The sequence below is a fragment of the Anomaloglossus baeobatrachus genome, chromosome 2 (genome assembly GCF_048569485.1).
Source record: "Anomaloglossus baeobatrachus isolate aAnoBae1 chromosome 2, aAnoBae1.hap1, whole genome shotgun sequence".
Lineage (NCBI taxonomy): Eukaryota > Metazoa > Chordata > Amphibia > Anura > Aromobatidae > Anomaloglossus > Anomaloglossus baeobatrachus.
The window spans coordinates 717,059,525-717,073,450 of record NC_134354.1 but is presented as its reverse complement, the minus strand read 5'-3'; the positions used below and the strand labels follow the sequence as shown (position 1 = coordinate 717,073,450).

At 45.1% G+C, this 13,926-nt stretch overlaps 1 protein-coding gene across 4 annotated transcripts in view; it reads left to right on the top strand.

Annotated features, from left to right (window-relative positions):
* Positions 1–13,926, top strand: part of NBEA (neurobeachin) — a 1,081,445-nt gene that overhangs the window by 215,879 nt on the left and 851,640 nt on the right. For all 4 annotated transcript variants that reach the window (XM_075337333.1, XM_075337330.1, XM_075337331.1 and 1 more), the window contains exons 7-8: positions 1,334–1,453; positions 4,316–4,462. In XM_075337333.1, coding sequence (XP_075193448.1) covers positions 1,334–1,453; positions 4,316–4,462 — 267 coding nt within the window. The remainder of the gene's footprint in view (positions 1–1,333; positions 1,454–4,315; positions 4,463–13,926) is intronic.

Here is a 13,926-nt window from a genome sequence, read left to right as displayed (position 1 = left end):
CCCGGTCACTAGGTCTATAAGCTTGTTAGCTTACATTGGAGTAATAAGTGATCAATTCTATAAATTATGATCTGTTGTATCCATTTCAATAAATTGTGGCAGGGGCCTATAAAGCTATCTTGTACCAAAACTGGGTTAAGAAATACAGAATTACACTTGCTCTTGGATCCGAAAAATTCATGAATACAGCTACTCTATATGAATTGTTTTCTGGTGATCAAGTCACTATATTCTGGGTTGAAGGAATGGTCCACTACTGTATACAGCACAGAGGCCACACAGCGATGTAAAGCTCCTAAAGCAGACTTTTCTCAAATACCTCGTGTAGTCAATTGTGCCTCTCAGTGGCGCTATTGCGGTTAGCTCATCCCCATCACCTGACCCCCAGGCTCCATGACCTCTGAGATCCGGTGATGTCACGTCAACTTACAGTTGACCCGACCTCAACCAACGCAGGACCCAGTCTCCCTGAGTGACTGGGCTGTGGGCAGAGTTTCACCGCTCTGCACAGCCCAGCATCTCACGCGCTCTCTCCTTCTCTGCAGAGCGCATAAACTAGGAGCGATGCTGGGCTGTGATGTGCGGTGAAACTCTGCCCACAGCCCATTCACTCAGGAAGATTGAGACTGCCTCGGTGATGTTGGGTCAACCGGAAGTTGACGTACCATCACCATATCTCAGGGGCCACAGAGTCCAGGGCTCACGTGATGAGAATGAGTGGACTGCAAGAGCGCCGCTCAGAGGCACAATTGACTACACAAGGTATTTGAGAAAACCTTCTTTATGAGCTTTACATTGATGTGTGGCCACTATGCTGTGTAGTGCACCACCCTTTTAACCCCAAATATAGTCACGTGATGGAGATGAGTAGACCACAACAGTGCCACTCAGAGGCAGAATTGACTACACAAGGTATTTGAGAAAAGCCTTCCCTATGAGTTTTACAGCAATGTGGCCACTATGTTGTGTAGTGGACCACCCCTTTAAATTAAAGCAAGCCTATAAAATAATCTGCATGTAAATTATAGGCAGCAATGTAAATACATTTCATTTCTTTGCAGAAGACTACAGAGTAGATACACATTTTATTCATAAGATTCGCCCGGCCATTTGTCACAGTAGAATAAGAATAATAGACTGACATAAAAACCTCTGCCTCCTCCCAAGCCTTGATTCTCTTCATGTCCCATAGTAGAAAATAATGTAACCTATTAATCCAGACTGACTGCAAATGCCAGGAAAATATGCAAATACTATAATGCTTTTCATGTGAAGGTGACATATCTATTCTGCTATGTTTTGTACTAACATGGTTAATCTTTTTCGCTTCCAGTGGTACATGATCAGCATTGTTCACATCTACAACCGTTGGAGGAACAGTGAAATCCGCTGCTATGTCAATGGCCAGCTAGTGTCATATGGAGACATGGCGTGGCATGTCAACACCAATGACGTGAGTATTCATTACATGGAGGCTAAGCTCGTGTGTGAGATTATCCGGGAAGTGGCTTCATTAGTAAGCGCCATGTTACCTTCACTGTTCCAGGTATTAGTGTAGTATTAGCCGTGACAGCTGGGCAGGACGAAAATTCACAAACCAGCGCTGCAATAAGATTTCGATTTCTAGGATAATGTTGAATAGAGATATTCTAGACCACAAAACAAAATATACAGGGTATTGGTTTATTTTATTAATTTATATGGCACTGACATATTCCACAGCGCTGTACAGGTCGCTTCATGACTAAGGATCTCAATCTGACTTTTTTTTTTTTTATTATAAAAGAAAACTGGAATACCCATAGGAAACCTCACATACGAGGAGGATCACTCAGGATCCCTCCGCTCAGTCATGGACGTGTCAATAAGTGATGAAACCACACCTCACAGCCCCACCCTGATGTCTCTAATACGTCGGCGCCATGCGAGACAACCTCGTTACTTCCGCCAATACACGACATTCCGCACTCCCAAAGGGTGCGAAAGATCCACTTGGCACAATGCAGCACTGACACCTCCTGTCCCTGCGGGCACAGGGAGGGGGAACAGAGCAGGCCGCGCAATCTCCAGCGCAGCACCCAGCTTTCCCACAACACCGACAGAAACTTTCCACTAGTCCCAGAGGAACAGAACTCTGCCGGGCCGATACAGTGCAGTAGATTGCTACCAGGTCCTCGTTAGATATAGGCCTGGTCCGTTGACAGGACTATATCAAGCCAGAAACCAGACCAGGTAGCAGGTAAAACTAAGCCAAACTCACGGACATGGAATTCGTGGATCGAGATAAAAGCTACAGCCCAAGATTAAATTTATATATTTAATCATTTTAAGGGTACACTAGATAATACACTATATGCAACATGGAATTTACAAATATTGTCAAGTACAGTTGCAGAGAAGATATGGTTTCAAACAGATACACAGTTGGATCAGTTACCTTATTCCCTATGAATATGCCTGGTGTTGGCTTGCACAGGGGAGGCGCTGTGGAGCCACGAGTTCCTGGGACTTCTCAAACGTGTATCGCACGTGACCTCTCAGAAAAGAGCATCCACAAGATGTCTGCACTGATGTTATGAATCCATGCACATTCCATGTCCCCACCATGAATTTTCAGTTTCCCCTATATCTCCACCCATGAGCATCTCACACGGAAGATGTGACCATTTCCCATCAGGATTTTATCTAACCATAGATGGGAAATAAGAGGTCTGTGGGCCTCATACAGCCAGTTATTAATTATCGACTGCTATGCAAGTCTCACTATTTAGGGAAAATAGGTGAGACGTCTTGCCATTGGGAAGCTGAAAATATACCTGTCCTATTTGTGGGCGCTACGCTCTCCCCAATAATGTAACTCTTACATAAGCACCTCGAAGTCTGCCCAAACTGCTTTGAAGCTTGATTGTGCACTTGTAAAACATGACACTGCCAGCCCATCCTTCCGGCTTGTCAGCAGGGGCTTCCTCTAGCTGGAGCTTCTTCTGTAATCTTAATTGGATTATGCCACCTGCCCATTTGGCCCTTAAGGCAGAGCAGGAAGATTTCTTCTAGCTGCAGGGCAGTGGGTGTGCAAATGAGCAGTGACAGCTGACTGATCTATGAATGTCATAATCCTCACAATATTTCTCAGAATAATCCTCACAAATCTCTTCAAAAATGTCATGCAGATATCACCCTTTGTCAGATTTGAACCCTGGACCACAGTGATTCAAAGCCATAGGGTGGCAACCTCTAAGCCAATGGCAGTGCCATTAGAAGTGTTGGTATTTTTTTTAAATATGTAATTACCTCATGTACTGTTCAGGTTCTACTAACAAGACCCCAACCCTCAGAATAAAGTGGCTGTAAAGCTTTTACAGCGCGGAGACTCCATTACGTTTACATTCACTATTGTCCTTCTTGTGTTCAAGGATCTACAACATAGCCCCATTGACTTTGAACAAGTGGTGGACGAGAGAGTTTGGGTGCACATAAAAAGCCGAATGGACCTCTGATCCAAATCAATGTTCTGGTTAGAGATGTGCAAATTTATTATGAGTGGCTTGGAGGCTCAGTTGCCGGTCCTGGGTTCGACTCATCCCTAGGTCTTCTGCTGTCGCTAGTCTTCCAATCCGCAACTTTGTCTTCTCTCTTCTTCCTTCTTCTCTCTCTGGGCCTCCTGCCCTGCCGTTCTTTACTGGACACCACGCCGTGAGAGGGACTCACCAAGGCATGTAGCAGAAGTGACAATAATGGTGTGGGTCCATAAACTGAAGACTAGAGAAAATAAAAGTGCCGATCAGAGGAGCAGCAGTGGGAGAGATATGTAGGTGTCCAACGAAAGGTGATGGAAATAGGTTTTGGGGTTTTTTTTTTAATTCTTTTCCTAGCAAATTCCAATTATACTAAATTTATTAGTGGCAGGTTCATCCATCTTTAGTTGAAACGTATCCTGGCAATGTGCCATAAAGATTATATACTTGGATTGCTTTTTTCAGATATGTTCATATATTTCTATGAACGGATCGTTTTTTCCAGGACTTTCTATAGACCCGGTTACATAGTTTCACACATTTATCTGCAGAGTGAAAATGTAAACTCTTTTCAGCACTAGGTGCAAACTTCTAAAACGAGATGTGAGAAATCTTCATTTTCACAATAGTTTTGTGTTTTTTGTTTTTTGTTGTTTTTAATCCTTCGTTTTCTCTGTAATCTATTACTATTCTTTATGTTGTGAGAATTTGTTTTTTTTTTTTTTGTTTTTATTCCATCTTGATCTCCGTAATATTATGATTTTTAGGGATGTTTGGTAATACGCTGTCATTTATTGCAGAGCTATGATAAATGCTTCCTTGGTTCATCGGAGACAGCCGACGCAAACAGAGTGTTTTGTGGTCAACTCGGAGCAGTGTATGTGTTCATCGAGGCCCTGAACCCTGCACAGATCTTTGCTATCCATCAGCTGGGGCCTGGCTATAAGGTGAGAGGCCTGGAAATATGGCTTCTGTACTTGGTTTGTTCTTCAAGTCAGTTACTGAATTATGTTGTTACATTTTGCTTATGGAATAAATCATCCTACTGGATAGTATTAGAACTCTATGATTGATTTGTAGCCTCTCGAGGAGTTCTAAAAGGAATTTCCAACCCAATGACGTTACAATGGTAACAAAAGGAGTAATCAACTTCCCAACTCCTTGCTGTTCCCTGTTCCATTGCCTTGGGTTACTCTGGCCATGATCGGACCCCTGTGATCACGTTGTGAGGGTTCTGATCGGGCAGGAGAGAGCATGCACTCCCTTTCCCAGCCCCTGAAATGCTGCGATCGCTATTGATTGCGGATTTTAGGGGATTAAACAGTCCCTGACTGTGACTGCCAGAGCTCACACATACGCCAAGCTCCCGGTGGCGATCGTTTAGTCCCCTGTGTCTGCTCGATCGTCATGATGTAGGTTTACTTATAGATCATGAACCCCTGTCCAACCATGATGTAAACTTATGTCAAAAGTCATTAAGGGTTTAAAGGGAACCTGTCAGGTCCCATTAGCGTTCTAACATACAAGCAGGGTGATGTGTAGCCTACAAATCCCTTCCTACCCATCCCTGTGTTGTAATATGAATGTATAAAAAAAAGTTTTATTACTTACTTACATGTTCCCTATTTAAATGATCAGAGGGTCTAGTCCCCTGGGCCCAGCATCGCCCCGTGGGTGTTTGCATGCTTTCCGTAGTATCCCGCCCTTGTGGGTGTGATACCATGAATTTACATGAGCGACATCACCATCAGCTCCTTGAGATCCCACACATGTGCGCTTGCCATTCCCGCATGCTTGTTATCAGGGTGCTTGCTTCTCGGCTTCAGACGCGCTCTGTGCATGGTCTCAACTGCAGGAGTCTTCTGAGCATGCGCAGAGTGCATCTGAAGCCGACAAGCAAATACCCGAATAACAAGGCTACGGGAATGGCAAGCGCGCACGCACGGGATCTCAAGGAGCTTACGGTGACATCGCTCATGTAAACCATAGTATCAATCTCACAGGGGCATGATACCACAGAAAGCATGCAACGCCCAGGGGACTAGACCCTCTGATCATTTACATCGGGGACATGTAAATAATAAAACGTTATTTTATACATACATATTACACAATATTACAACACAGGGATGGGTAGGAAGGGGTTACTAGGCCACACATCACCCTGCATGTAGGTCAGAACACATATGGGACCTGACAGGTTCTTTTTAATGAAAGTTTAGGACCCCTTAGAACCCTTCCACACCTTCAGACACATAATCTGTTTTATGAGAATGTCATTAGAAAATTACCTTTTGTTTAAATTAGGTTTTTATACTAAGTGGTTTTTTTTTGTTTTTTTTTTAATGTATTACATTGTTCTTTAAAATAAATTATGGAAATATTTTGACACCGGCAATTTAGGCTTTTTTTTTAGACTCTAATGTTCCTGTTGTAGGAAATCCACGTTTGTACATTAGCAGCAATGAACAGTCACTGATGCTCTTTTTTTCTACTGCATCATGTGCATTGGTCACTGTGGAGTGAGAGGGAGCAGGGTCAGCTGTGATATCACCTATTGTGATTGGTTTATTCTCTACTATTAGCATTGGTACAACAGAGGCATTGAAATCCTGCCTCTGCTGATAAGGAGACTACTGAAAAAACAAGATGAGTCTAAAATTCTCCCAATAATGGCCAATACAAAAATTGCAAGATTATATTTTTTTTTAATAAAGGTTATGATTTAAGGTGGAAAAAAAAATTGCCATTTTTTTTAAACATGTAATACAAACACCTTATTTAAAGGGAACCTATCACCAGATTTGGGGCCTATAAGCTGCAGCCACCACCACTGGGCTCTTATATAAAGCATTCTAACATACTGTATATAAGAGCCCAGGCCGCTGTGCAGAATGTAAAAATCACTTTATAATACTCACCTAAACGGTCGGTGCAGAGCAGATGGGTCGGATGGGTGTCTCCATTCTCCAGTACCGGTGCCTCCTCTTTCAGCCATCTTTGTCCTCCTTCTTCTGAAGCCGGCGTCCATGACGTGTCTTACATCATGCACACTCGCCGGCATTGAGGTTCCGCGCATGCGCACTAAAATACTTTGATCTGCTCAGGGCAGATCAAAGTGCTCCTGTGCAGGACCTCAATGCCAGTGAGTGTGGTTGACATAGGATGCGTCATGAACACTAGCTTCAGAAGAAGAAGGACAAAGATGGCCGAAAGAGGAGGCGCCCGTACCGGAGAACGGAGAAACCCATCCGACCCATCTGCTCCGCACCGACCGTTTAGATGAGTATTATAAAGTGATTTTTACGTTCTACACAGCGGCCTGGGCTCTTATATACTGCATTCTAACATACTGTATATAAGAGCCCACTGGTGGTCGCCGCAGCTTATAGGCCCCAAATCTGGTGACTGGTTCCCTTTAAACAATACTGCAGTTTCTGATGACAAAGTTAGGGCTCATTCACAGTCAGTTTTTTCCACGTACCAATTTTTTCATGGAGCCATTGACTAGATCAAAATCTGACAAGTCTCCTTGATTTCCGTGGACAACTCCACCTGCAAAAAATCCTGGACATGCAAATGGCCCCATACACTATCAGGGGCGCATCGTTTCACCCAGGGTACTAACAGCAGCGTCTATCTTATCAGTGCTGCCTGCTGTTTCCCTCTATACATTTTGCTTACTACCTTTCCAATAATCTTCAGAATTACGCAGCGCTTGGTATTGATGGCCGTTGTCCCCTCTCATCCGTGGAATAAGCGTGCGGAATAAAAACATTGATTTCCTTGCACAGTCACAAATCATTTCATCTTCTCCAGCACTAATCTAGAACATTGTGATGTAGCGTGCTGGAATATCAGGCCGCCTCGCAGGTAGTATTCTGCTTCACAATTGGTACGTACCAGGGCGCAATAAATTCTTAATGTGTCGTCAGCCGGGATCCAGGACTCCTCTGCCGGCCCTGAATTAACATTGATTCGTTATTGATCTCCGTGCGTTCTTAGCTGATTACTTGTGCATTGTCAATTAGGTGATTTTTTTTTTTTTTTAATCTTGTATTTGTTTTTGCTTTATTTCCAGAACCTATTTGTATTGTTATTCAATATTTAGTCCTCTTATTACGTCTTTTCACTGAACAGCATATGGTGTGCGATCATCTTGAGACTTGCTTGTTGGACGTCTCTCGAAGCTCCTGAGATGATAGATAAGGTTATTGATGACGGGTAGCACATTGCACCGCCATCATTCAATTACAGGTTTATGTTATTTGCCTTTATCGCCAAAGTCGTCTTTTTTTATCAAATCCATACATCAGACAAGCAATTATTATTCATGAAGCCATATTGTATAAGTTTAGGCGTTCCTGATTTGCCACATAGAGCATATGCTGCAAGTTTTTTTCTGCATCCTCAAATGTGCAGCTAATTTCAGAAGTAATAGTGATGATGAGATTGATAGTGAGATGTGTACAAATATCTGCAGCTTAAATTGACCTGGGGTGCTGATATTCAAGCCCATCCTCATTCAATTTCAGTGTAAATACTGCGACCGTAGACTCTATGGGGCTTTACTTGACCCTCAGACAATGTCAAGCCAAAGCGTACAAACTCTGTGTGCAGAACAATACAGTAGGATGGTATAAAAGGATGGCCCTGGTGATGGGGAAAGAGGACACCTCCTGCAACTCACCTGAATCTGTACCCTAAGCTCCCTAATGTCACTAAATGTCCTTCTTCCTGTCGCCATCATGTGCCTAAGCCCAAGCTTGCCATGAACTCTCCATTGCTAGTGAGAAGGCCAGCGAGAGCACTAGTCTCACCAATGCAATAATACAGCACAAGATAAGGGAGACAGATTGAGGGAAAAAGACACAAAAAGGAAAACACTCCAAGTTTCTTTAATGCAGCAAAATACCACCTCTGCAACAGTTACTACACCTCAGCTTCTTCCAGAGACAGGCTCCTTCCAAAGCATAAGAATGAGAATCTATAACCGGCATCAGATGGTAAAACTTGTGACTTTTTATAGCAAAGGGGAGTGGTCATAAAGAGCTGCACCTGAGATTAAGGCTACAAAGAACAGCCACATAAGTAAGAGTCCTTAACCCCTACAACACCAAAAGAAAGTAGATTCGCTCAAACACAAGCTGCAGACGTGCGCGTAATAAGGAGTTGTGATTTTCTGGTCCCAGACTCACCAGAGGTCTCCCCAGAGCGGGACACACCCTTGATGGACACAGTAAGTGTGTGGTTTTTTTTTTGTTTTTTTTATTATTACTTTTTTATATGACCTGAATAAAAAAAAGAACAATCATGCCACATTACATTGCATGCTGTAATATGGAGGTATTCTCCTGTACATACATGTCGTCTTGGTGAAAATATGATGTTGCTCAGATGTATGGTCTGGCAGTATAATAAATTCTCATGGTTCTGCATTAGAGGACCATATGGACATTTTTTATTTTTTTTTTTTTAACCCCTTCAGCCCCAAGCCTATTTTGACCCTAAAGACCAGGCCATTTTTTGCAATTTTGACCAGTGTCACTTTATGAGGTTATAACTCTGGAACGCTTCAACGGATCCCGGTGATTCTGAGATTGTTTTTTCGTGACATATTGGGCTTCATGTTAGTGGTAAATTTAGGCCGATATTTTTGTGCTTCTTTGTCAAAAAAACTGAAATTTCGCGAAAATTTTCAAACTTTGAATTTTTATGCTCTAAAACCAACGAGACATATGACACAAAATAATTAATAAATAACATTTCCCACATGTCTACTTTACATCAGAACAATTTTGGGGAAAAAAAAATAAAAATTAAGGAAGTTATAGGGGTTCAAAGTTTATGAGCAATTTCTCATTTTTACAACAAAATTTACAAAGCCACTTTTTTTAGGGACCACATCACATTTGAAGCGATTTTGAAAGGTCTACATGACACAAAACACCCAAAAGTGACACCATTCCAAAAATGGCACCCCTCAGGCTACTCAAAACCACATTCAAGAAGGTTATTAACCCTTCTGGGGCTTCACAGTAACTAAAGCAATGTGGAAGGAAAAAATGAACATTTTACTTTTTGCAACAAAAATGTTAATTTAGCCTCAAATATTGCATTTCACAAGAGTAGCAGGATTAAATGAACCCCCAAAATTTGTTGGGCAATTTCTTCTGAGCTCGCAGATACCTCATATATGGCGAAAAACCACTGTTTGGGCGCACGGCAGGACTCGGAAGGGAAGGAGCGTCATTTGACTTTTTGAATAGAAAATTAGCTGGAATTGTTAGCCGCACCATGCTGCGTTTGGAGAGCCCCTGAGGTGCCGAAACTGTGGAGCTCCCCCACATGTGACCCCATTTTGGAAACTAGACCCCTCATGGAATTTATCTAGATGTTTATTGAGCACTTTGATCCTCTGGGGGCTTCACAAAAGTTAATAGAGTTGAGCCGTGAAAATAAAAAAAAATTTTTTTACCACAAAATTGTTACTTCAACCAAGTAGCTTTTTTTTTCACAAGGGTATCAGGAAAAATTGCACCATAAAATGTATGGTGCAATTTCTCCTGAGTACACAGATACCTCATATGTGGTGGAAATAAAATATTTGGGCACACAGCAGGGCTCGGAATGCAAGGAGCGTCATTTGACTTTTCAAACGCAAAATTTTCTGGGATAATTAGCGTATTCCATGCTGTGTTGAGGTACCTAAACAGTGGAGCTCCCCCACATGTGACCCCATTTTGGAAACTAGACCCCCCCATGGCATAGAAAAAAAAAACAGGGCACACGCACAAATGTTCTGCAAAAAAGGGGGGGACTAGGTGGGATGGAAAAAAGAAGTCCTGTCCAAAGTCGAGTACGACTGCAGGACGATTGCTGATCAGGTACCTAATTGTTCATGTTTTGTTTTGTTTTGTTTGTTTTTTTATTTGGGGTGCACAAAAAAAGCAAAAACTAGAGCAACAATTACGTACCTGATCAGCCAATCACGTAGCTGATCAGCACTTGGCGGCAAGCAGGTGGGGGAGGAGGGGGGGGAGAGGTAGTGGGAGATGCGATTGGGGATAGTTAGAAAAGAGCAATACTTACGAACAATACTTACAGGATGGATCAGGGCGGCGGCAGATGGGGGGGCAGTGGCATATAAAGGGAGCATCTGTGATTGTGAGACTGAGGCGGCTGGGATAGGGTGGAGGCGGCTGGGATAGGGTGGGGGCGGATGGGAGAGGCCGCAGTGGATGCAGGAGCGGCAGAGGATGGGGTGAAGGGGGGGATGGGGAGTGGGAGGTGAGATTGGGGATAGTTACCTTACAGGATGGATCTAGGCAGCAGGATCACAGGAGATGGAGGCAGCAGATCAAGGAGGGTGAGAGGTGGGGGAGGGAGCGCAGCGCAGATCACGGGGGAGACAGGTGAGCTGAGCACAGATCATGGGGGTGAGAGGTGAGGGAGCACAGATCACGGGGGTGAGAGGTGGCAGGAGAGCGGACAGCAGATCACGGGGGTGACAGGTGAGGGAGCACAGATCACGGGGGTGACAAGGGAGGGAGCACACATCACGGGGGTGACAGGGGAGGGAGCACACATCATGGGGGTGACAGGGGAGGGAGCACACATCATGGGGGTGACAGGGGAGGGAGCACAGATCACGGGGGTGACAAGGGAGGGAGCACACATCACGGGGGTGAAAGGGGAGGGAGCACACATCATGGGGGTGACAGGGGAGGGAGCACACATCACGGGGGTGACAGGGGAGGGAGCACACATCACGGGGGTGACAGGGGAGGGAGCACACATCACTGGGGTGACAGGGGAGGGAGCACACATCACTGGGGTGACAGGGGAGGGAGCACACATCACTGGGGTGACAGGGGAGGGAGCACACATCACGGGGGTGACAGGGGAGGGAGCACACATCACGGGGGTGACAGGGGAGGGGGCGGGTAGCCGATCACGGGGGTTAGAGGTGGGGGGGAGTGGGCAGCACATCACGGAGGGGAGGGGGGCGCCAGCCGATCACGAGGGGGGAGTGGCGGGCAGCGCATAACTGAGGAGAGGGGGGCGCGCAGCGCATAACGGAGGAGAGGAGGCGCGCAGCGCATAACGGAGGAGAGGAGGCGCGCAGCGCATAACGGAGGAGAGGAGGCGCGCAGCGCATAACGGAGGAGAGGAGGCGCGCAGCGCATAACGGAGGAGAGAGGGCGCGCAGCGCATAACGGAGGAGACAGGGCGCGCAGCGCATAACGGAGGAGAGGGGGCGTGCAGCACATAACGGAGGAGAGGGGGCGCGCAGCCGATCACGAGGGGGAGGGGCCGGGCAGCAGATCGGGGAGAGCGGTGACACTGTGGCAGACTGAGGAGGGCAGCGGCGGATCGGGAGGGGTGGGGGGTGCGGGCAGCAGATCACGAGGGGGTGGGGGTGCGGGCAGCAGATCGGGGAGACAGGTGGCAGATCGCGGAGGGTAGCGGTGGCGGCAGATCGGGAGGCTTTTCGACGGTTTCATACAGTGCAATGGCAGCGCGGCAACCTCCGGGTCCCATGCTCCGGTTACATAACAGCATGGGACCGGAGCTTGTCGCCCTGCCATTGCACTGTATACACTCCCTGTGCTGGCGTGCTGCAGGGACGACAAGTGACGGGGGCGGTCACCGGCAACAGGTCCATGGTGATTGGAGAGATCGGTCACAAGGCCGATCTCTCCAATCAGAGCTGCTGGAACTGGGGGAGGGTGATCCAGTGAGGTCACCCAGCTCCAGTCAATGGTCAGTGCTACAGCTGCCCTGGTCAGGCTGGATTTCAATGTTTCAGTCATTTTAAATGGCTGGAACATTACAGTGGCTGTGATTGGTTGAGCGGCGTTCGTCAGCCAATCACAGCCTCTGTAGGTCCGGGGAGGAGGCACCACCCCTCCTGAGGTCAGGTACAGGTCCCCTCCTCCCCGAATCTGCGGTTTATGCTAACTTTTTGCAGTCACCGGAGGCTCGGTGCCGCGATTACGCCATGACGGAAAGATCCGTCCTTGGTCGTTAAGGCCCAGGGCACCATGACTGAAAGATCCGTCCATGGTCGTGAAGGGGTTAATGGCCTTCGGATCAGTTTCCAGCCATGTCGGGCGACTTAATGGATGAATGACCACCACACAGGGTCAGAGCAGATGTAGGGTTGTTTCGGTGAGTGTTTTTTACAATCTGATTCACCCTGTCAAGACCACATTGAGTCTTATCTCCAGACAGAAGACATTGTTCAGCACATGTAGCTGTAGGATCCAGCTTTACATATACAGATCGTACACAAATGTGTTAAAAGGCTCATCTATCTTCAAGGGAAAGCAAGTGACGTATGGGGTTAACGCAAGTTCCAACCACCCTCGGATTGCGCATGTTGGGTATTGCAGTACGGAGGGGACACAATTGTGTAAATTTGCTTCTATTGAACGCTGCAGGCTGGAGTTAGATTGGAGAAGGTGTGTGTGACAGCATCTTATCATGCCCCGCAGAGCGTGTTTACATGTACTCGCCTCATCCTGGGTTTTCAGTGTTTAGTCTTTACTGAATCGCTGCAGCTGTTTATAAATCTTCCCCCTTTGCTGTCAGTACTTGGCTCATTGTTTCTGCAATTATTCTACCTCGTCCTGTGTGCTTTGTGATTGCGGAGGGAATGCAAAATCTGAATCTTGTTTTTCAATCCTGCATTTACAGCCAATTTTCATAAACCGTATAATCTCATCACCAGGCTGGCACCCTGTCACTCTCAATCAGTCTCACCATCGTTTCTAGATCTGCCTATCCTGCATCACATTTGCTTTTCTTGCTCGTCAGAACAATTTTAGTGTTAATTACTATAGATGGTATGAAAGCCGTGGAGACAATGGATCTACCTTGTATGGTGGTGTATGGGGAAGATGCAATGGCCTATGGGGTCCTAACGGGTCCTATTGTGTTAAAAAATGTGTAAATTTATATGTATGAACATTTGTGTGTGTATATATGTGCGTGTGTATTTGTATGTGTGTGTGTATGTGTGTGTATATATATATATATATATATATATATATATATATATATATATATAAAATATACTGTGTGTACAAAATATGTATGTGTATAGATATATAGTATGTGTATGTATGTAGAAAATATAATGTATGTATATAGTATGTATGTATGTATGTAGAAAATATGTATGTGTGTAGATGTATAGTATATGTGTGTCTGTGTATGTATGTAGAAAATATAATGTATGTGTGTAGATGTATACAGTAGTATGTGTGTGTGTAGATATGTATGTAGAAAATATAACGTATATATCTGTAGCTATATAGTATGTGTATGTACGTATGTAGAAAATATAACGTGTATGTATAGTATGTAGAAAATATAATGTATGTGTGTAGATATATAGTATACG